This window comes from Hemibagrus wyckioides, linkage group LG15 (assembly GCF_019097595.1).
Source record: "Hemibagrus wyckioides isolate EC202008001 linkage group LG15, SWU_Hwy_1.0, whole genome shotgun sequence".
Taxonomy (NCBI): Eukaryota; Metazoa; Chordata; class Actinopteri; order Siluriformes; family Bagridae; genus Hemibagrus; species Hemibagrus wyckioides.
This window is the reverse complement of record NC_080724.1, coordinates 14,648,398-14,670,200: the sequence shown is the minus strand read 5'-3', so window position 1 is coordinate 14,670,200 and position 21,803 is coordinate 14,648,398. Positions and strand designations below refer to the sequence as shown.

The following is a 21,803-nucleotide window of genomic DNA, read 5'->3' as shown; positions in this document are numbered from 1 at the left end:
GACAAGTTCTACAAAGGTCTTTTTCATTCTAGCATTTCTGGAAGGTGCTATGGCTTTTACAAAAGCACAGACGTCATGGGTCATTGTAGTTGTTTTAACTGACTGACACATGGTGGTGTCCTTTTTTGTTGTTGTAGATATTTTAAACTTAATACTTAATTGAAGAAGGTCAAGGGGGTGGGGTTCTTTTTGTACTCCTTATTGTGCTCTATTCATTTTTCACTGCCCTACAAACCACCGCAAATTGTAATAAATAAGTTTCGATAACTGATGACGGAAGCCGAGATCTATTAGGGTCTATTGAATTTGGAGGTTAGAAAATCTTATTTGACCTGATCAATATCTTCCACAAAGACCTTTAAAGGTAGGCTGAGAGAAATCTTCTGGTCTGGCTCCTCTCTCCAAACCCACACCCTTATTATTTTTTTTTTTCCCCTACTGTTCTGTTCAAGCTTACTATCTTTTTTATAGCTTTGAGAATAATCAAGGTCAAGTCACACTGAAATGTATCTGTTTGGAATTTAAATTAGATGATAAACCCAGTGCTAGTATGCATTATAATTTCTTCTGTTTTTCCCCAAACCATATCAACCTGTACTTGCATTGAATTTGAACAGAAAGTTATTTTTTTAGTCTGTTTGGAATTTGTATTTTTTTTCCTTAAATTCACTCATGAAGTATAAAAAAGCAAGCACAAAAGAAGTTGACTTATTATTATTATTTTTATTATTATTATTATTATTATTAATTATTTTATGTAAGAAGCAAATGTATGCATAATGACTCGTGTTTAACCAGCTAACCAAATTTAATCAAGCATTCCCAAACAGGTTTAGCCCCTAAAAAAAGTTAAAATATAAATTCTGGAAAAGTTTTAATGTTCTGTGACTCCAACACTTTGAGAGCCAACTGGAGAACACTAGGAACCGTACAGAATCTTTCCACATAGTAATCTGGCTGCCAGAATTTCTCCTGAGGACACAGCAACAACTCATCCAGGAAAACTCAACAGATCCCAGAAGAACATCTCAAGAACTGCAGGCCTCTGTAGTTTCAGCTAAACAACTAAACTCATGACTTAAAATGGGGTTCATGGGAGAGTAGTAAAGGTGGAAACCATTGGAAACAAATAATAAAAAAAAAAAAAACCTCATCGATGCTTGTTTCACAAATGTTCCCTGTGCCTTTTAAAATAGCATTCAAATGACTGATGAGCCACAAGTGGACATTTTGGATGACGTCGTTCTGGCATAAAGCAATTTGAATTTCACAATAGGAACGTCATACAAATAGTGAGACATGGTGTTGACGGGGTGATGGTGGCTGTGTCAGGACATGGTCATGTCAATGTCTGGTCATCTCTCTTTTTCACAAGCAAGACAATACAAAACACAAAAGCAAGTCTACATTCAAATGGATAGTTGTTGGTGATTAAACTAGTTCTGCAAAGAAGAGTGGGCGAAGGTCCTCCACGATGTGTGATTACCGCTGCTACAAATACAGCCATTTAAATAGGCAATTACTTTCTCTCATTGGTGTTGGAAAACTTTGTTCCTAACTTATGTGAAGTAATTATAAATATGTTGTATTTATTTAGATAATTTTTGTCAAAATTAAGGTTGTCGGACTAAAACATCCTTAAAAAATGGTCTGGATAAGAAATTGACATGACTAAAGAGACGTCTGAACCTGTAGATCTATATATACAGGGCCATTCTTTGTTTCATAATCTTTATATATGATCACCTGTAAAAAAAAATAAATAAATAGAAAACACTTTTGAGACACGTGACCTTTTTAACCTAAGCAGGGGTTCTAAAGTTTTGTCCTTCAGAACAGAAATCAGAACTGTAATAGTTAATGGGGGGGGGATCTCTCAGAAAGTGAGAACTTTTCTGACCCCTCGCTATAGTTCATCTCTCAGGCATGATAAGCTACCTTTAGCTACAGAAGCCAAGCTGCTTCATGTTTAGAAAAGAGGAGCGTTTGAAGCACTTTCATTCATATATATATATATATATATATATATATATATATATATATATATATATATATATATATATATATATATATATATATATATATATATATATATATATAAAATCGACATTTAGACTTTTGTCTGGTTTACCGTTTTTTGTTGCAAATCTGAAACAATTTAATGTCACAATAGTACAGTATGTAATTAAATCAGAAGGACAACAGGGTAAGTTGTTTTTCACAGCACTATTTATATTTTTGTGTGTACGTGGCAGGCGGCATGGGAGAAGCAGGTCGCCGAAGAAGGAACTCCTCTCACCAGGTACTACAGCCAGTGGAAGAAGTTAAGAGAGAAGGAGATTCAGCTAGAGATCTCGGGCAAAGAGAGAGTAAGTACTGTATATGATCTCGCACACATTTAAAGCAGCATGGCATCTGGCAGGTCTAGTGTTGGACTAACTCTGTCATGTGTGTGGGGGAAAAAGTCACGATATCAGCTGTACTTCAATTTATTTATATGTCGGATGAAGAGAAAGATTTAAATCCCACAGGAAACACAGATACAGTAACCTTACCTTCCAAGTATAGCAGCAGCTGAATGTAACACACACCATCTCGTGCTTGTGTGTGTGTGTGTGTGTGAGCGCGAGTGAGAGAGAGCGTGCTGGAGTTGGAGCATGTCCATAAGGCGATAATGGAGATGACACCAGGCGGAGTGTTGGCGTCGGGGAAGCGGCAGATTGGCGGAGGAGGCTCGGATGGGGAGAGCGAGGGATGCAGGAAGAGTATTAGAGTGCTCAGGGCTGCGGCCCAGGCTTTGATCCAGAGCCCCCACACCCGGATCTGATTACTCCCTCCTCCCTCTCCTCCTCATGCCACTGGAGCTGCCTGCCGCCACCTCCATCATAGCACTTCTGAAAAGCTACACACACACATAGACACAGATGAGCACTCTCAGATTTCATCTTTTTTTCTTTTTCTTTTTTTTTTTTTAAATAAGCAGATCAGTATTAGTGCCTTACGGGGATTCATTGGGAAAAAAAAAAAAAAACCTTTATCCCATCCATAGTGCTGTTGAATCTGTTTTTAAATCTGATTGATAAAGCACAGGGTTTATATTATCGCTTGTTCTTATGTTATTTTGTTTCTCATTTCATTCCACTTAAACTAAAAAAAAAAAGTAGTATCGTTCATATGACGCTTTCTGTAAGATGTTTGTTTAATGTATTTTTGAAGGAGTCTCCAGTGTCAGTGCTTTGTAACAAGGATGCAAAAAATTTCCACTACTGCAAGATCTTTAAGACGAGTTGCACACTTGCCGTTTCTTGGTAACAAGACAAGCCTTTTTTACCTTATTAACTTAGAGAGAGGAAAAAAAGAGAGGCTGGTGAAGGAACAACTCTTTATAGCTGCTGTAATGTGATAACAGGAACTAACGTGTCTCACGCACAACATTAAATGTATATATAAAAGGATATAAAGAATTATGTGGTGTTCATTAATAAATGTGAAAAGAAAAAAAAAACCAACAAGTGGAATAACGCATTTCGGGAAGTGCTTTACTTGGAAAGTAATCCATTTCTCCCATCACACCACCCTATCATTAATTATTTTCCTATAACATGTCGGTTGCGTTTTATTCCTTACTTATTGAACCTGGTGGAAATATTTGAGAATTTCTTTAACCCTTGGGGAGACTACAGGGGACAAACCTGGTGGAAAAAAGTAGCTGCTACTAATTATCAACGTCTGAAATTGCTAAAGGTATTGTAAGATAAATTAAGCTCTAGAAGACAGACATGGAAAGAAAAAGCTGTTATTATGAACATTATTCTAATCCAGATGCAATTATTATGCTCAAGCATTAAACCTAATGTGGAAAAAAAGAATCTATGACCTAAGTGCTGTCTAATTGTGCTTTTAATCATATTACCAGGTATAAAGCTTCATGCTTTTCGAAATATGTCATTTTCAACCTTTTTTTTCTGTAGATGGAAGACTTGAACCTTCCCGAAATTAAGCGCAAGAAGATTCAACAGAAAAATGAAGATAAGAAAGAGTTCAAGGGTCTCTTTGATTCAGACAGTGATTCAGACAGCGGTGAACTCATGCAAAAGCGTGAAGGTAAGACTTTTCGATTTCATCTTCATGTGTTACATTTCTGCACATTATTCTGACCAGTGAACACACTTCTGTTGTTTACTCCATACAAAGCCAAAGCTGTATGTAATAGGGAAGAGATGGCACAGGGCTGGGTTAATGATTGGTTAAGGGCTTTATTCAAGCACACAGCACTTACACACGTTTCAGACGCTGATAAATTCATCTCGGTGGTAGGCTTGAGACAATCACGTGAATTGATTTCCGCAGGTGTTAGGAGGATTCCTTAGGTTGTAACTTAGTCTGCTGTACACATGGTGCGAGTTCAGCTTTGCTCTGTTCCTGGGTCTTTTACTGGGGCAGTCATGAGTGGAGCCTGGGTCAAATGTGGATTTAGACTTAAGGAGCATACTGGAGATCAGTATCTGTTTTTTGCGCCATGGCCTGAGTTGGCCATGGTGCAGAAATCCAGTGCAACAGTTAACAATACTCAGTTAACAATACTCCGAGTCAATCAGTCACGGAGCGAGCGAGGGCGTCCGTCACGGAGCGAGCGAGGGCGTCCGTCACGGAGCGAGCGAGGGCGTCCGTCACGGAGCGAGCGAGGGCGTCCGTCACGGAGCGAGCGAGGGCGTCCGTCACGGAGCGAGCGAGCCAGCCAGTGAGTCACTGAGCGAGCGAGCGAGCCAGCCAGTGAGTCACTGAGCGAGCGAGCGAGCCAGCCAGTCAGTCACTGAGCGAGCGAGCGAGCCAGCCAGTGAGTCACTGAGCGAGCCAGCCAGCCAGCCAGTCAGTCACTGAGCGAGCCAGCCAGCCAGCCAGTCAGTCACTGAGCGAGCGAGCGAGCCAGCCAGTGAGTCACTGAGCGAGCCAGCCAGCCAGCCAGTCAGTCACTGAGCGAGCCAGCCAGCCAGCCAGTCAGTCACTGAGCGAGCCAGCCAGCCAGCCAGTCAGTCACTGAGCGAGCCAGCGAGCCAGCCAGCCAGTCACTGAGCGAGCCAGCCAGCCAGCCAGTCAGTCACTGAGCGAGCCAGCCAGCCAGCCAGTCAGTCACTGAGCGAGCCAGCCAGCCAGCCAGTCAGTCACTGAGCGAGCCAGCCAGCCAGCCAGTCAGTCACTGAGCGAGCCAGCCAGCCAGCCAGTCAGTCACTGAGCGAGCCAGCCAGCCAGCCAGTCAGTCACTGAGCGAGCCAGCCAGCCAGCCAGTCAGTCACTGAGCGAGCCAGCCAGCCAGCCAGTCAGTCACTGAGCGAGCCAGCCAGCCAGCCAGTCAGTCACTGAGCGAGCCAGCCAGCCAGCCAGTCAGTCACTGAGCGAGCCAGCCAGCCAGTCACTGAGCGAGCCAGCCAGCCAGTCACTGAGCGAGCCAGCCAGCCAGTCACTGAGCGAGCCAGCCAGCCAGTCACTGAGCGAGCCAGCCAGCCAGTCACTGAGCGAGCCAGCCAGCCAGTCACTGAGCGAGCCAGCCAGCCAGTCACTGAGCGAGCCAGCCAGTCAGTCACTGAGCGAGCCAGCCAGTCAGTCACTGAGCGAGCCAGCCAGTCAGTCACTGAGCGAGCCAGCCAGTCAGTCACTGAGCGAGCCAGCCAGTCAGTCACTGAGCGAGCCAGCCAGTCAGTCACTGAGCGAGCCAGCCAGTCAGTCACTGAGCGAGCCAGCCAGTCAGTCACTGAGCGAGCCAGCCAGTCAGTCACTGAGCGAGCCAGCCAGTCAGTCACTGAGCGAGCCAGCCAGTCAGTCACTGAGCGAGCCAGCCAGTCAGTCACTGAGCGAGCCAGCCAGTCAGTCACTGAGCGAGCCAGCCAGTCAGTCACTGAGCGAGCCAGCCAGTCAGTCACTGAGCGAGCCAGCCAGTCAGTCACTGAGCGAGCCAGCCAGTCAGTCACTGAGCGAGCCAGCCAGTCAGTCACTGAGCGAGCCAGCCAGTCAGTCACTGAGCGAGCCAGCCAGCCAGTCAGTCACTGAGCGAGCCAGCCAGCCAGCCAGTCAGTCACTGAGCGAGCCAGCCAGTCAGTCACTGAGCGAGCCAGCCAGTCAGTCACTGAGCGAGCCAGCCAGCCAGCCAGCCAGTCACTGACAGAGCGAGCCAGCCAGCCAGTCAGTCACTGAGCGAGCCAGCCAGCCAGCCAGTCAGTCACTGACAGAGCGAGCCAGCCAGCCAGTCAGTCAGTCAGTCATTCACTGAGCGAGCGAGTCAGTCACTGACTGAGCCAGCCATCCGGCCAGTCAGTCACTGACAGAGCGAGCCAGCCAGCCAGTCAGTCAGTCATTCACTGAGCGAGCGAGTCAGTCACTGACTGAGCCAGCCATCCGGCCAGTCAGTCACTGAGCGAGCGAGCCAGGCAGACAGTGAGTCAGTCACTGAGCGAGCAAGTCAGTGAGAGAGTGCATACAGAAAGTATTTAAATCCCTATTTTTTTCTCGCTTTGTTGCATTTCAGGCTTACTGTGGAAATAGATTAATTTTTTTTTCCTTCTTAGTCTGCAAAATATACTCTAATGAAAAGGCATAAACAAGCTTTACCAAGGTTGTTTTTAAATTTTTTGTTTAAAAAGTTTTAAATATTTTCAATTTAATCTCCATAATTATTCATCCCCTTTGCTCTTGCACACAAAATAGAGCTCTGGTTCTTCTGATTTCCAGTGATCATTACTATTCGATTAAAGTGTATATATGGTAAATGGCCCGTTTGTCGATTTAATGTCCCACAGCTGACACTGCACATCACAGTAAAGAACCAGACTTGCTGTCAAAGACTTTGTTCTTAAGCCGGCTGTTTGTAAAGGTTGTTTCAGCCTGAAGTGGGGAAAGGCGTTTACTTAAAAGTGCCCATCAAAATGCTCCACTTTTTTCACTTCGCAATTCAAATTTTCTTTTTTTTTTTTTCTTTCTATTGGCAAGTTTTCCTATAAATGTAGGTCAAGTCCTAGTAAGAAACCATTTTTATATAGCAGTGAAAAGTTTTTTCAATGTAGGTTCTTTTTTTTTTTTTTGGAGACGGAGGCATTATGTTTTCGGGTTGCCTGTCTACCCAGGCATCTGGTGCGAGGTTCTTGTTAGCACGGTATCTTAACAATGAGAAGTTGAATGTTTGTGGAGATTCAGACAGGGTCATTGTCACAGCAAGGTCAGATGTCTGAAATAGTTTTACTTCAACAGCTTCCTTCCTTTTTGATGTATATTTTAAGGCTATTTCCAGCATAGAAATTTGTGTCAAGAAGGATTAGACTTGTTGGTGATTGAGACATCCTCATCGAAGTTCTGCTTGTTTAAGTGCTAGGTTAGCTAATACCCTGTAGCATGTGTCTATGTTTATTTATATACAGATTTGGACTGAGTAAGCAGTAGCTCTAAAAATGCATCTAGTGGCAGTATGGTGGAAGTTTGTCCATTTCTATAACATTATATTATAGTTCATGTTCTAGTTTACAGACTTTATAGTAAGTTTCTGAGAGTGAAACACTGGTTTTGACTGAAAAGTGCCTTTTAAAATGGCAGAAAGAAAGTTTGAGCCACTGAAACTGTTCTTGGATGGTCATGCAGCCAAGCTGAGCAGGGTACAGAGAAGGGCTTTATTCAGGGAGGTGGGTAAGGATCTAAGGTGTGGAAATGAGAGAGAACCTGGCAGATCTCTGCAGTACATCCCCATCAGGCCTTTATAGCAGAGGGGCCAGACAGAAGAAAAAAAAAACATGTTTATTTGGAGTTTGCCAAAATATACCTAAAGGAAATTTGGGCCATGATTCTATGGTCAGATGGTCAAACCAGGATTGAGCTCAGAATGCCAAGTGCTGCATCTGGAGGAAATCAGGCCTCGCTCATCACCTGATGTTTTTCAGCAGCAGGGACTGAGACTTCAGGAGAAAAGATCAGAACAGATCAAAGTACAGAGACATCCTTGAGGAAGACCTGCTCAAGGGCAGTCAGAACCTCAGACTGGAGCACAGGTTTAGCTTCCAACATGACACTAACTCGAAATGCACAGCCGAGATAGAACAGGAATGGCTTCGGGACAAGTCTGTGAATGTTTTTGAGTGCTCAAGACATAACCTGATTGAACATCTATGTTGAGACCTGAAATAGCGATGTTGTGATGTTCCTCATCCAGCCTGAGCTTGAGAGGTTCTGCAGAGAGAAACAGCCGATGCTCAAATCTATGCACGTCCGACTTGTAGCATCAAGGGAACAAAGTGCAGCAACAAAGTCCTGAAGACTTGAATGTGGTCATTTATATGTTATCTTTAATACATTTCACTATGCCTCTATTTTCTTTGTAGATGTTTTGGTGGAGGGGAAAAAGGAGACCATTCTATCAGTATCATTAGTGAAGAACTGAATACTTTCTAAAATCATTGTAGATTACAATAAATCGATCTAATATTGTAAAAAGCAGAGATCGGATATGTTTTCAAATGTATATATTTAATATTTTCAAATGTAAAACTTTGAAGATCTTGAGTTTGGTGCATTTATCTCAGAATTCAGAGGAATTCTTGTCTCACTGGCTGACATAAAGGCGGTAAAGAGGAGCTCTGCTAATATCAAACTTCAGACGTGAGGAAGATTTTCCATCTTTTTAGTATGTCCTTCCTCTCCAGCGGTCTGTGTGTGTGTGTGTGTGTGTGTGTGTAGTCTGTAGAACAGTCCAGCTGTCTGCCCTTTCCTCTCCTCTCCTCCTCCCTTTAACCCCGCCAAATCCAGAGTTCCGTGCTGGGTCATGTGTCGGCCAAACGCCGTCCTTGCCAAATTCTGCAGCTTACGGTCCGACAGCCGCGTAAAAAGTCCCGTAAAGGTTGGAGGCAGTTCGAATCGAGATTTCTTCACAATGAACATCTGCTATTCATTGTGCAGAGTCTTCACAACGCCTGGACAACTGTCTCTGTGTGCGCTCTCTCTCTCTCTCTCTCTCTCTCTCTCTCTCGCCTCTCGCATGGTTTCGCAGGAAGCGATTTTCTTTTTGCAGGCTTGGATCCCAGTGGGGGTTTGTAATTCAAAACAGTTGACTGGAAAGACGTTAGCGGTCTCTCCCTCCACATGAGATTTAACTGGCCCCATACCTTCACCCCTTAGACCAGGAAGTAGCACTCTTTTTTTTTTTTTTTTTTTTTTTTTCTTTTTTTTCCTCCCAAAGTCCATTACATGAGACTTAAGCATTTATATGGTTGCATTAAATGATTTTTTTCCCATTTTTTCTCTTATTCACAGCTTAAGCAGTTACATTTGATTGGGATCGTGTCAGGCCAGACACCACTTATCAGTGTGTTAACGCCTTTGTGGTGGGGGGAAATGAAAAGGCAAGAGCCACCAGGCTGTGTGAGAAAATCTTGCAGTGGGGCTCCTGACAGCAATTAAAGCGTGTGGGGACTCCTGGAGTGAGCGACTGGCACCACTGGCCAAGCCGCCGCTGTGTGCCAACATGATGGCTAGAGGAGGGAAGAGCTTAGCAGGACACCGGTTGGAGTCCTCACTACAGCAAATTCATAGAGGGGCTGTTTAAGCACTCCTTTGTGTACAATCTCAGTATTTAAGGTCATTTCGAGGCAGACCATGTCGGAGATCTGGTCGTGGTTGTAAGATGAGCCGCAGTTCTTTGAGCCTCCCCCCCACTTTGTTTAGTTGCATCAAGTTGATTACATTGCCTTGTTTACTTGCCACAGAGTTGCTTGTATAACTGGACTGATGGGTTATATGAAGACACTTACATTTTATGTTACATCCTCACACTCCAGTAGGTCTTGATTTGATAGTTTGCTTAATCTTGTTCTTCCCTTCCCTCTCCCTGTTAAGCTTCATGTACTTTTTAAGCGCTAATTTACCAAAAGATGAATAGTTTCAGGCTCGTCTGCAGCACATCATTGTCAATTGGTTGTTAGGATAAATAAAAACGAACACGAAACAAAACACAATGATTCCTGGTGGTATCGTGTATAACATATTCTGCATTGTAGCTCCAGTTCTCTTTGCAGAACAGACAACCACAGCAAGTATTCCATCAACCTTTTCCTCCCCCCCCCCTTTCTACAAGAAAAAAAAAAGTGACAATGCCACAAAATCCAAAGAGAGAGCGTTCCCGCATTTATTTTCTTGGGGAAGCAGGATTTTGGGATCAGCAGCACTTTAGCAAGGATCTCTCCAGGTGAAATAGAGAGCAGCGTGTGCAGCTCATCTGCGAGCGATCGTGCAGTGGAGACACTGCTACATCCACAAAACTACACATAGCAAATGATTAAAATTGTGCCATGTCAGCAATTCCGAGATTTTCAAAAGTTATGTAGTGTGCACTGGGCATTAACTACTGAGCAAGACCATGATTTCTACTCCCGAGACGGCGAATGAAAAAGTTCTGGAAGTGTCAAATTTTTATTAAAATCTCAGCGTGTGCCCGTTGCCATGGTGCTCGATGCTCGCCTTTTCTATTTATGTAACCTCTTTTTTTTTTTTCTTTTTTTTTTTCTACCCAAGCCCAAACTGACCCGAGGAATATTTTTCTTTAATCGCAGATCCACGGTTAAAGCATCTTTATCATGTTCTCTGACAGACTGACTGTCAGATAAAACTTCATCACTAACTTTTTTTTTTTTTTATCCAAGATTTTATTTGGATCATCTTGTACAGTTTGACAAGCAGTAATCTTTAAAAGACCGCAGATCCTAAAATATCTCTGGTAGAAGCCAGTGCTGATTATCTGCCCCATGATTCTACATCGAGTGTCCTGCTGTTGCTTCGCCGCCTTACAAGCGAGTGACATGTCGCTGATGTCACTTCATGTTATATTTTATTGCATGGTTGGGTTTTAGAATCAAGTTCGACTCGGAGTGCAGCGATGGGATCTTGAGTTGTGATTTCAGACATTATGACTGGTGCTGATTCTCATGCATGAATATGAAAAGGTATTTCCATTACTGGTCTCCATTAGTAGAATAAACGGGGCATGAATATTATGAAAAATGTAATAACCTCTATATATCATGTCTGTATACATATGCTTGTCACTTATTCTATATCCGTTAAAGATATTAAAATGATGCGTCCTAAAATGACATTAGGCTACATGTACGTTCCCATCAACAACTATGGTTATAATCCATGGAGAGAGCACATGTAGTGGTTATGAATACATTTATTGTGTAAGGCATATTCCAGTCAGTGTCTAGCAATATAATCATAATTTCAGATTTTTCCTCATGTCCTTAATCATGAATAGGAAGTTATTGGGGATGTGTGGGAGAAAGAGAATCAATACTTGACCAATCAGAAGTGAGACGTTGACAGTGTTGTAGTATATAACAGAGAACGCACATAAATGTACACTTTATTAGGCACACCTATACACTTGCTAGTTCTAATCATCCAGTCGTCTGGCACCAGCACAACATATATGATCATGCTGCATGATACAGATACACATCAAACATCAGAATGAAGGAGAAGAGTGACCGTTTTATTCTGACCTCTCTCTCTCTCTCAACAAGACATTTCCATCAACAGGTCTGTCGCTTGCTGTTTTTGGTATTTCCCATTGTTAGATTATAATGTAGGGACAGTCGTGTGTAAAAATCCCAGGAGATATTTCTAAAATATGCAAAGCAGCCTTTCTGGCACCAACAATCACACTACAGTAAAAATCCCTCTGATCAGACTTGATCCCTTCATTCTGATGATTGATTTGGACATGACCTGAAGTCACTGGCTTATACATGCATGATTTTACACATTGCACTGCTGCCACATGATTGGCTCATTAAATAATTGCATGAAAGTGTAGGGTTCCTAATAAAGTGCATATAGGGCTGCCTATTGATTAGTCACAAATTTAACTAGAAAGAATTAGTTAGGTTTAGTATTGCTAGCTAATAGTTACTTATTTGCAGAAAATTTAATACGTTTTATGATCACTTGCCATAAACCTGCTGTTGCCTGTTGGCTTTGTAACTTTTGTGTGCTCACAAACCCCCTGAACTTGTTTTGCTCCTAAACTTTTACTGAACTCTTGCGTCCCACGCGCCCGTCACACAGCCTATACACAGCGCTATTAAGGTGCATGTCTCCGCTCGTCAGCGTCGCACACGTGGTGCTCCGCCGTGCTTCTCTCTTCTCTGCAGATTGGTTCCCCTCACCACGTCTCGTCTCGCCTCGCTCTGGCTCCTGGGTGCTGCTGGGTAATTAAGAGGGAGGCAGCGTCTGCGCCGTGCTCACCTCCCAGGCAGCAGCTAATCAAATCCCCACTTCAAAGCCCAGAAAGATTCTCCCTCTCTCTCACTCTCACATACAGGATTAACAACAAATTTGCCACTGAAGGCTTATTTCTCAGTCTTGTATTTTCTTAGTCGGCTGAGCAAACAGCAAGGTCATGTCTTTTTAGACCTGTTTAATTTTTATTTCTATTTTTAAACTTGATTTTCCAACAGATGGTGATTCTGACGATGACGAAGGTCTTGAGGATCTGTCAGACATGAGTGGTATTGATGATGATGAAGAGGAAGATTCAGGTCAGTGTTTCCATGCATACAGCACATTTGTTTTCTGAGGATCTTCTCTGTTGGTGTAACCTTCGCTTGTGGGGGATGTTGAAATCCTGCTGCTGTTGTTTAAGTGGAGCCATTTTTGTTTTGAGGTGTGCTCTGTGTGCAGCCCTGTAAAGGGGCTAGCACAGTCCTCCACAGTAAAGCGCGGTTCCCTCTGGAACGTCTCCGTGTTCAGGCTCCAGGCTTCTCCTGGAACTTTCATACTGTATTAGTGTGAGACGCCTTTCATTTCTGCCAGGGTTTAAAGCAAGCTACACCTACAGATTCCTGCAACAGCCCAGAGGAGAGAGAGACACAGCTCACTCATCACGTTCATATGTGATGGGAATAATTTTTTTTTTTTTTTTTTTTAAATGTTGAATTTTTTTTGGCTATGATGCCTTGCACGTACGTTACAGAGAAATCACAGCTCAGTGAGCTAAGTGAGTCACTTGCATGCCACTAGGATTTATTATTAGGCTTCTTACTAGTGAACATTGATGGAAAACTCAGATCGAGACATCCGTGTCCTTCAGTGTTTCTGAACTGGTCTTGATTTTGTTCACAGATGGCAGTGAGGAGGCTGAAGAGAAGGCTTCTGGCTCTAAAAGTAAAGCACCCAAGCAGGTGTCGAGCGTGGAGCTGCAGGAGCTGGCAGAAGGAGACGAGGATATGGTCGAAGACCTCGAGCTTTCAGACCAAGACTGATGGCCTCGGCGACTTGGCAAGCAGTTTGTCATGATGCAAGCACGCATCCTGTGATGAAAATGAAAGATGCTTAATTGATTTGTAAATCTGGCTCTTTGCACAGGTCAGATGGTGACACTTCTGAGTCAAGTTTCACTATTTTACAGCCAAGTACAAGATATGTTTGTCAACTGCATTGTTCAGTTTGAGAATTCTCTCGTTCAATATGAACATTTGTATGAATGTTTTTCTATTCTTCTTCTGTCCACAATGTATTATATATTGTCTTAACAATATATTGCCAAATATGTTAAAAAATGATATTGCCTTTCGTTTTGTATTTAGTGACATTTTGGAGTCAGAAAATCAGCAAAAATGAATGATTGCTTTGAACATCGAGTTTTTATGTGTCTAAAGCATCATATTTTATACCAGAGGGAAATGCTGAAACACACACACACACTCAGTGTTCAGAGAACATGCTGTTTTTAAGAACATTGTATGCACGTGTGCGCACACACACACACAGTGTTCTGGCAAACAGCCCAAAAAAATTGTTTTTCCACTAATAAAATACACCGCTTTAAGAAAATATAAAAATACAGACTGTCCCATAAGTCTCCGTAAGTAGGGGACTGTGTCTGTGTGCACCATGGCGCTTGTGCCTTCATTAGTTGTTCCTCTCAGTTGGTCTACAACAAGTCTTCCAGTCTTTTTGAATTTATTAATAATTGAGAGAGAGAGATATTTTCTTTCCAGGTTTACTGTAAGTCACATTACAACCTTGCTTCAGCTTCATAATCCAGCCATAGGAATGATTTAAATACATTCTTAAAAGCTATCTAAAAACTATGTTTAATATAAACCATTATATGGTTTATGAACAGTTTTGGAAGTTATTTTGCTAAAAAGTTTTCCCTTTGCATGGGGACTTTTAGCCCTCTCTGAATTTCCCTAAAACAAAAAGAAAATGATTATTTTTTTCCTAGGCTGTTCTGTCTTTTTGTAAAGCCCATATTGGCTAAGGAGCCAGTTTACTAAACATAACTGTAAACATAGTTCCCCCTTTTAACTAATTCTTGGAAAGATAAATTAAATGTCTTGCTTACCAAAGTCCACATAGGAAAATAACATGACTGAATGGAGATATTACCTTTAAAATACTCATCAGCATTAATAGTTACTTCATGGATATATGTTTGTTTATATATATATATATAAATATATATTTATATATGTGTCATATATGTTTATATATATATATGTATGTATGTATCTGAAGTAACTGTTGTTTCTCAGTAACAAGGTTTCTGGTAAAAGTGGTTACTAATTTTAACTAGTGGTTTAACAGAGTAGACACGTATTGAATCTGACACGTGTTCTAGTTTTTTGGGGGGGTTTTAACAGCCCGGTCGTCAGTTTGGTAATCAGCCCAGATAGGAAACTCGAATGAAAAATCTATAAACGTCTATGAAAACACTTCCATTTCTGAACTCTGATGAGGTTCCTGATGAGCTGCCTTCAGCTAAATAATTTACGTAAATCCATGGGATTTGCTGCTACATGCCAGTATCTGCTGTGGAAGAAGTTGGGTCCTCTTTGGAAATACTTGATAAACTATTGGCAGTTTTTTCCATTTCATTTCAAGTTCTTTGTTTGTTGTACTAAAATAATTCCGCGGGTCTATATCCAGTTCAGAACCCCACAGCCTTTACAGTTTAGACTGCTACATGTGATTTCCTCACACAGTGAATGTCAGGTTTTGCTCAGTGGATATCAACGTGCTGTACTGAAATGAACAGAAGTCCGTTTGCTCTCGGATCGCTGCTGTCAAAATGTTTCCATTGCTTCTGCACCTCAGTCAGGCTGGAATCTTTAAACGCGTTCTCCCTTTTGACGTTTGGGTGTATCCAGAATTTTAAACACTTCTAACTTCACTTGGGATTTAGATACATGCAAAAGAGAACTGTATTTCAGTTCAGGAAGGCTTGAAGATTTGAGAAAATAGCCAAATGAGAAGGGGTTTATCACAAATTTATCACAAGTGCCTCCAGACTGGCAATTTAGCATTGCTTAGTTCCTGAAAGAGGTTTAAATTAGTTCTGTATTTATTTATTCTTTTTTTTTTTTAGTTTGTATACTTGAAAAGCAGTATATAGATCAGACTATTTGTAAAAGATTTTTTTTTTAATTGAGCTTAACTTTAAATATCTCAGATATATAGACAATTCATTTTAATGACGGTTCTGTCTTACAGTTTAAAAAACCTGAATGAATTTCATCCTATTAAGAAGCGTCTCAGGTTCTGTATTACCGACACTGCCGTACAGCCGGTGATACTCTCGTCTCGTAAATCTAGTCTTGCTCTTTGGATCTTTGTATTGCATCCATAATCTCTAATCCTGGCAGCTCTAGTGATGAAGATGCAGGGAGTTGAGACAAAGTTAATAAATGACTGCTACTATTTTCCATATTTTTCCAGTTTCTTGGCTAGCACATAGGTGTTGGCTGTATAACTCTGGACTAAGAGCTTGTGTCTGTTTCCGTATTGTCGGCCCTGACACAGCCCCCAGTTTCAGGAGTTCTATTAGATTAAGGTGCTATTCGGAAGCACCGACAAAGTTGAACTCGGGACACCGAGACGGAGCCTCAGCTGGACAGCATTAGTGAAAATTCTGCTTTGTTTTCACTGAAAATTTGCCATGCTGTGTGTGTGTGTCACTAGGCTTTACACAGCTCTCACGCTAAGCCCAGGCATCACACATGGCACCTGGTGCTGACAGTCACAGTGTGCAGTCAGGACACTTTTTAAGGCTGGGAGTCCCTGAGGGTCAGTTGTTTTGTAAACGAGGTGGGACAGAGAGGTCTCAGAGGCCTTGGCCTGGGACTGTACTGCATGCTCTGACAGCTGCTGTTGACCTGAAACCCCCCTTCACTCTCACACACACACACACACCCCAGTTTCTCCCCGACTGGGGGATTTACCGTCCAGCCCGGGCGCCACTCCCTAACCCGACTGCAGCGGAGGAGGTTGGAAATAAACACATTACTCAGGAGGCATACAGGGGAAAGCATCTGGAAGTTTTCCATAGGATTTATTCCACCCATTGGTGAATAGAAAAATAGGATAAAGGCAAAACAAAGACAGAAAATCTAGACGTGATTTTAATTCATTGCTTACATTTTAAAAAGGGGGGGGGGGAAACAACAATTTTTTTTTCAAACATTTGCATAAAGAGCTTTGTGCCTTTCATTTCCCTGCAACAAAGACAAAGGAAAAAAGTTATTATTCTTTGGGATCCATTTAGCGGACAATTTATTTATACATGGTATTTTGTCAATCCACCTACGACAAAAAAAAATCCTATAAATATTTTTTTTTTTCCTTGTATTTATATGCTTAAGTAGCATTTGAAATCGGGACTCTGTATTTCAGCTAGAATACATAGCGAATAAAAAAAAAACTGAACAAAAGTGCCACCAAGTCAGTCAGTCACATTTTGTTCAATAATAATAAAAAAAAAATGTCATTCGTGCAACAATACTTAACAAAAAGTACCACTGGTGTTACCTTCACTATATTCTTGTCTAAAGCAAGTCTTTTTATTGTACAATTCAACGCAACATTCTCCCTCAGTAATAAATGTGACCTCTGAATGATTCACCATCTACATCACAGATCTGGAGATCAGATACCCTCAACCAGCAGACCAGCACAGAGCAACGCACCCAGAAAGTCTTTTTTTTTCCTTGGCTGTTCCTTCAGATGATGGCTTTTGGTTGTGAGAGTGTTAAGTGCTCTGTGTTCTCTTAACGCCCTGCACAGAGCCCGGGAGCAGCTATGTACCTTTTCTATTTGTCACAGAAACTGTACAATAACAAGCTATCAACTTAAATTCCACACGTCCATTCATCTTTGGTATTGGACTGTGGAATGCATAGTTGCACTGATGAAGAGCAAATGAGTTCTTCGCTGCATTTGTGTGTATGTGTGTGTGTGTGTGTGTGTGTGTGTTTTAATCCTCTCAAGATGATTCCGTTTCTCAGAACTGGGATTTGAAACGGCTGGAAGCTGGATTAAGAAAGACAAAAACAGGAAAATAAATGGTCTTTTATGTTGGATTTCTCTGCTCTGAAAGGCTCGGGGTACTGCAAGAGTTCGTCACAGCGAAGACAGGGTCTGTCTGCCTGCCACGAAAGAACGCTGCGGCTCTCTCACTCTCTCTGACATGCCGTTGAAGCACTTCTGTCTGCTCACGTTTATCTCGCAAATGCACAACACACACACACGCACACTGTTGCTTCCTGTCTCGTCTCCAGGCCCCATTTGCTCATCTTTGGATTTGGTTTATTCGCAGCCACTGCACTGGGTGGAGCTGTTTAGACTTGCATTGTTTCAGTCACTATATCTGTACAATTCTTGCCACATTTTAAGTGCCTCAGCGCAAAGGTCCTCAAGTTCGCTTTTTTCCCCGATTTTGGGGGTTGGGGGGGTGAAAGGAAGAATAGAATAGTTCAAAGACATCCGCTTCCTGTCATCCCCCCCCTTCTCCATGTCCGTCTCCTTCCTGTAGCGCTGCTCCGGCTGTATGCGGAAGCAGTCAGCGTTTTAATGGTATTCTCTATGAGTGCGCTTTAGTGGAGTCGTAAGCTGCTCCCGTAGGGGGGTTTCCGTTTTCCTGCTTGGGGGAAGTGCGGCAAGCCGGAGGGGCACTGAACGGGGAGGAGGTGCTGCGGGCCGATGGTGGCCGGGTCTCTGCGGGCAGGGGGTCTCGGTCCGGCGGGCGCAGAGCAGATGGTGCAAGTGGGAGAGCCAGCGGGAAGCTGGTCATGTAGAATATTCTGCCAGTGCGTCGGGCCACCTGAGGATAACAGACACATACATGATAGTGTTACAATTCACATACAGAATAAACAGGAAATAAGAACTCTCTGGTTGCATGCAGTATCCGTATGTTTAAAGTAACAGCTTTGTCTTCAAGTCAGTTAAATTACTTAAATGAAATACCATCAAAGGGGAAAATAATCGAGAATCTGTGAATTCTGCCTCTGACAGTTTATCATGCAAGATTTTCATGCATTATTTTCATAGTTGCTTCTATTTACTAGCCTAAATTAAACCACCATGACCCTGAGCAGGCAGTTAGGAATGATATATATCATGTAATAAATGCATCATACAGCACCGCACATTAGTGTAGAAGTATGTTGGTGTTCAACAAAGAAAAACTTAATCATTATTACAGGGAAGCTTTCTTTAAAAAGACTTTTATTTAACCGTTATTTAAGGATTTCCGGATGACTTTGTGCTTTGTGCTTTCTGGTTGCTTGGATCATGTGAAGCTGTGTTATTTCTTTATTTTTTGTCTTTTTTGTCATATTAACCTCAAGAAAGGGAAAAAAGAGAGGCCGGGTTCTGTAATGTAAATAATAATAGTGCAAGAGGAAGAAACTTGTTTTGTGACGGCACTATCCTATCGCTAATCATTTTCCTATAGCAATGTGCGCTGTGGTGTTTTATTTCTCACTTAACGCAATTTGAAGATTTTTTTTTATTGTGTAATACAAACCATTCCTTTATCCATTATGTGTTATATTTAGTCTGTTGTAAATTAGGTAAATGATGTTTACAGTAGCACTGAAAAAGTCTTAACTGTTTAATTGAAATGCATTAAAGCAAACTGTAACTAGGATTTGAACGCACAAGCGTCTGATCACTGTTGCGTGCACCCTGTGCCCTGTATCTTATTAACAAAATGACCTTTTAAATATTAACAAAAAGCCACAAATCTCCTAAGTTTATCATACATTATGCACAAAAAAAAAAAAAAAAAAAAAAAGTGACGACAATCTGTTCAATACCTGAGAGCGGATCTTGAGAGCTGGACCAAGCTTCAGCCCCATGTGGTTGAGCAGGTGCTCCTCAGTCAGCAGCGCTAGCGTCTCTCCATCAATAGCCTGCTCCCGAAATACCTGACAAAAGACACGTGACCTCAGTCTCACAGTCACATGCTCATAACACTCACTATCATTTAATCTTCACTCAGCATGCACGTAAGCATTCACAGCGATGTGGTGAGCTTCTTTTGAATGGATGTGAATATGGATGATGCACTGAGCATGCACGTGTTTGTGATGTGTGACGTGTGTGAGGGACAGAGCTGTGAGCGAGACAAAGATAAGAGCAGTGCGGAGCGGCCTTTGGCCAGCGCTCAAACAGCCAACTGGAAAGCGGCTAGCCGTCACTAAGATCTAATAGCGCTATTATAAATTCATCGTTCTGGCCACTCTATGAATTTACAGCCCATGTCTCCCCCTCCTGTCTACTCTCTCTCTCCGTTTCCGGCATCCCCCCTGTTCGAGAGGGCCGGGGAGAGGAAGTGTGTGGCGCTCTGCTCCTGCTCTTGTCCTCACCTGGGCGTACTCTCCACAGCCTGCCAGGCTGCTGATGAAGCTGCACACCTCTTCCACACTCCACTTGCTGATGTCCTCTGCCGCCGCCGCCTCCTCCCCGTCCACAAACAGACCTCCCATGGCGCCTGGCAGCCCGCCGAGCCGAGAGGAAGCATAAATCATTAGAAAAAGAATCCCCATGAAGCAGCCCCTCCCCACCCTCCACACACACACACACACACACACATAACACGCACACACATAACACGCACACACATAACACGCACATGGCTCGGTTAATGACCCCATCTATTTCAGAGTTCAGTAAGGGTCAGAAATGGGGCCTCTTCCTATGGGAGGTCCCTGCACTGCAGGGTGAACGTGTAGGTAATGTATTTCAGATGGCTGGAACGGTGCTCTGGGAGAAGGAGAGAGAAATAGCACCTCCATGAACGGCGATAAACCTTTAGCTGATGGGATTACAGAATATGTCGTATTTCATAGTCCTGACTCCAAGTGACTGGTCTTATAACTAAATATTTATTCTACAGTACTAAAAAAATATGCTGATTCATTCATAAAGCATGATATTAAAGTGTCTGTCTGTGTGAAATATCTAAAAAATAAAGTCTTCACTTTTTGGTGTTTGTCTTGTGATAGTGAATGAATAGTTCAGATTTAGATTGGGTTCTTCCTCTTTAGGAGACACTGTCCTTAAAAGAACCTGCTTCATTATCTCTCTCTCTCTCTCTCTGTATCTCTCTCTCTCTCTGAGGGACTTTGTTTGGGTTCTGAATCTGAAACTTTATGGCTCACAAAAAGAGTGGAGCAGGCGTATGATCTCAGACTCCAGAAACACTGTGCGTGTGTATGTGTGTGTTTGTATGGTGAGGCAATGAGGCTGAGGCAGAAATCTGCAATCTGATATCTTCAATCTCTGATTTCTTATCTTGGATATTTTGGACTAGGACCTTAAAATTGTTATGTCTAGACAACACTTTCCATTGGATAAGATTAGGCACTTATATAAAACGATCAAAACTCACCGGCATGGAAATAGGGGTTGGCGTAGGGGAAGCCAAAGGGCAGTGTCTGTCCTGGCAGTATGGGGAAAGGAGGCAGCGCCCCTGGTGGGAGATACTTGGCTTCACTCTTGCTGAGTCCTGGTGTGAAGAGATGATGGCTGGGTGATTCTGGCGCTGTCGAACTGCAGGGGACACTGAGCCTGCCCGAGCCTTCCCCGAGCTCCTTCAGTGCCTCGCTGGGCTTGGCCGTGTCCTTGCTTTGGCAAGCATCGGAGTTCAGGCTGTGCCCATCTGCTTTAGCCAGTCCCTCCGGCCGCTCCTCACCCGCTTCGCCGTCGCTATCTGAGTCTTTCATGTCTTCATCGTGTCCGTCCGTGTCTCCCTCCGGCCCCTTGGCCTGGGACAGGTCATCCCCTTGTGGCGTGCCACCTTTCTTTGAGCTTCTACGGCTGCTGGACTCTTTGAAGGCACTGCTCACCATCGCCCCCTGGTGGCTAAGTGAGAGCAGAGGTGTGTTGTTGTGGCGCAAGAGCAGCATGGCATTGCGGCGGGTGACGTCGTCGGGCATTTCGTGAAGGCTACGTAGAGCCGGGTGCTCAGCAGGGAGACCTGGATGGAGAGCAAGCGGCTCGGCTAACAGGCGCTGACGTTGAACGTTCTCCAGTTCCTTTTGCCTCAGTAGCTCGGCAGACATCTCCAATCTGCAATAAGGGCTTTGGTTAATGCAGGCAAAGTGAAGTGTTGAAAAACTGTAGACGAGTTCAAATCCTTAAAGTTCACTGGGCAACTCTGATTTAGCCACAATTATCTGTTTTAAGGTTTTTCTAATGAGAGCGATTTTTTTCGACAATGCCTCCCTGAACAAATCTAAAGAACACAAAAATACTTAATTGTGACCATTTGCAACAGTGATTCATTTTGCGGTTAATATGATCATTTTAAAGCCTGTCACATGACCTCCATCTCCAGCTCACTACTCCATGTACAGTCGCACGTTAACTCTTAACTATTAACATTGCTAATAATCGCGAAAAATAAGACAATAAGGATATTATGGGTATATTGGACATTTTAAATCTGTACAGTTGTATTGTTATAAAAGCCTAACAGACAT

The 21,803-nt window shown here is 42.8% G+C and overlaps 2 protein-coding genes across 6 annotated transcripts in view; one reads left to right on the top strand and one right to left on the bottom strand.

Moving 5' to 3' along the window:
* Positions 1 to 13,664, top strand: part of noc2l (NOC2-like nucleolar associated transcriptional repressor) — a 40,151-nt gene extending 26,487 nt beyond the window's left edge. The window contains exons 16-19 of the mRNA XM_058409780.1: positions 2,256 to 2,369; positions 3,972 to 4,104; positions 12,489 to 12,569; positions 13,153 to 13,664. Of these exons, the coding sequence (XP_058265763.1) occupies positions 2,256 to 2,369; positions 3,972 to 4,104; positions 12,489 to 12,569; positions 13,153 to 13,292 (468 nt within the window). The 3' untranslated portion in view covers positions 13,293 to 13,664. The remainder of the gene's footprint in view (positions 1 to 2,255; positions 2,370 to 3,971; positions 4,105 to 12,488; positions 12,570 to 13,152) is intronic.
* Positions 13,665 to 16,331: 2,667 nt separating this feature from the next.
* samd11 (sterile alpha motif domain containing 11) overlaps positions 16,332 to 21,803 on the bottom strand; it is a 57,046-nt gene continuing 51,574 nt past the window's right edge. For 4 of the 5 annotated variants that reach the window (XM_058409775.1, XM_058409774.1, XM_058409778.1 and 1 more), the window contains exons 10-13: positions 20,711 to 21,390; positions 19,686 to 19,810; positions 19,134 to 19,244; positions 16,332 to 18,133 (exon numbers count right to left, since the gene is read on the bottom strand). In XM_058409775.1, coding sequence (XP_058265758.1) covers positions 17,894 to 18,133; positions 19,134 to 19,244; positions 19,686 to 19,810; positions 20,711 to 21,390 — 1,156 coding nt within the window. In that variant the 3' untranslated portion in view covers positions 16,332 to 17,893. The remainder of the gene's footprint in view (positions 18,134 to 19,133; positions 19,245 to 19,685; positions 19,811 to 20,710; positions 21,391 to 21,803) is intronic. The other variant, XM_058409776.1, reaches the window with a different exon arrangement.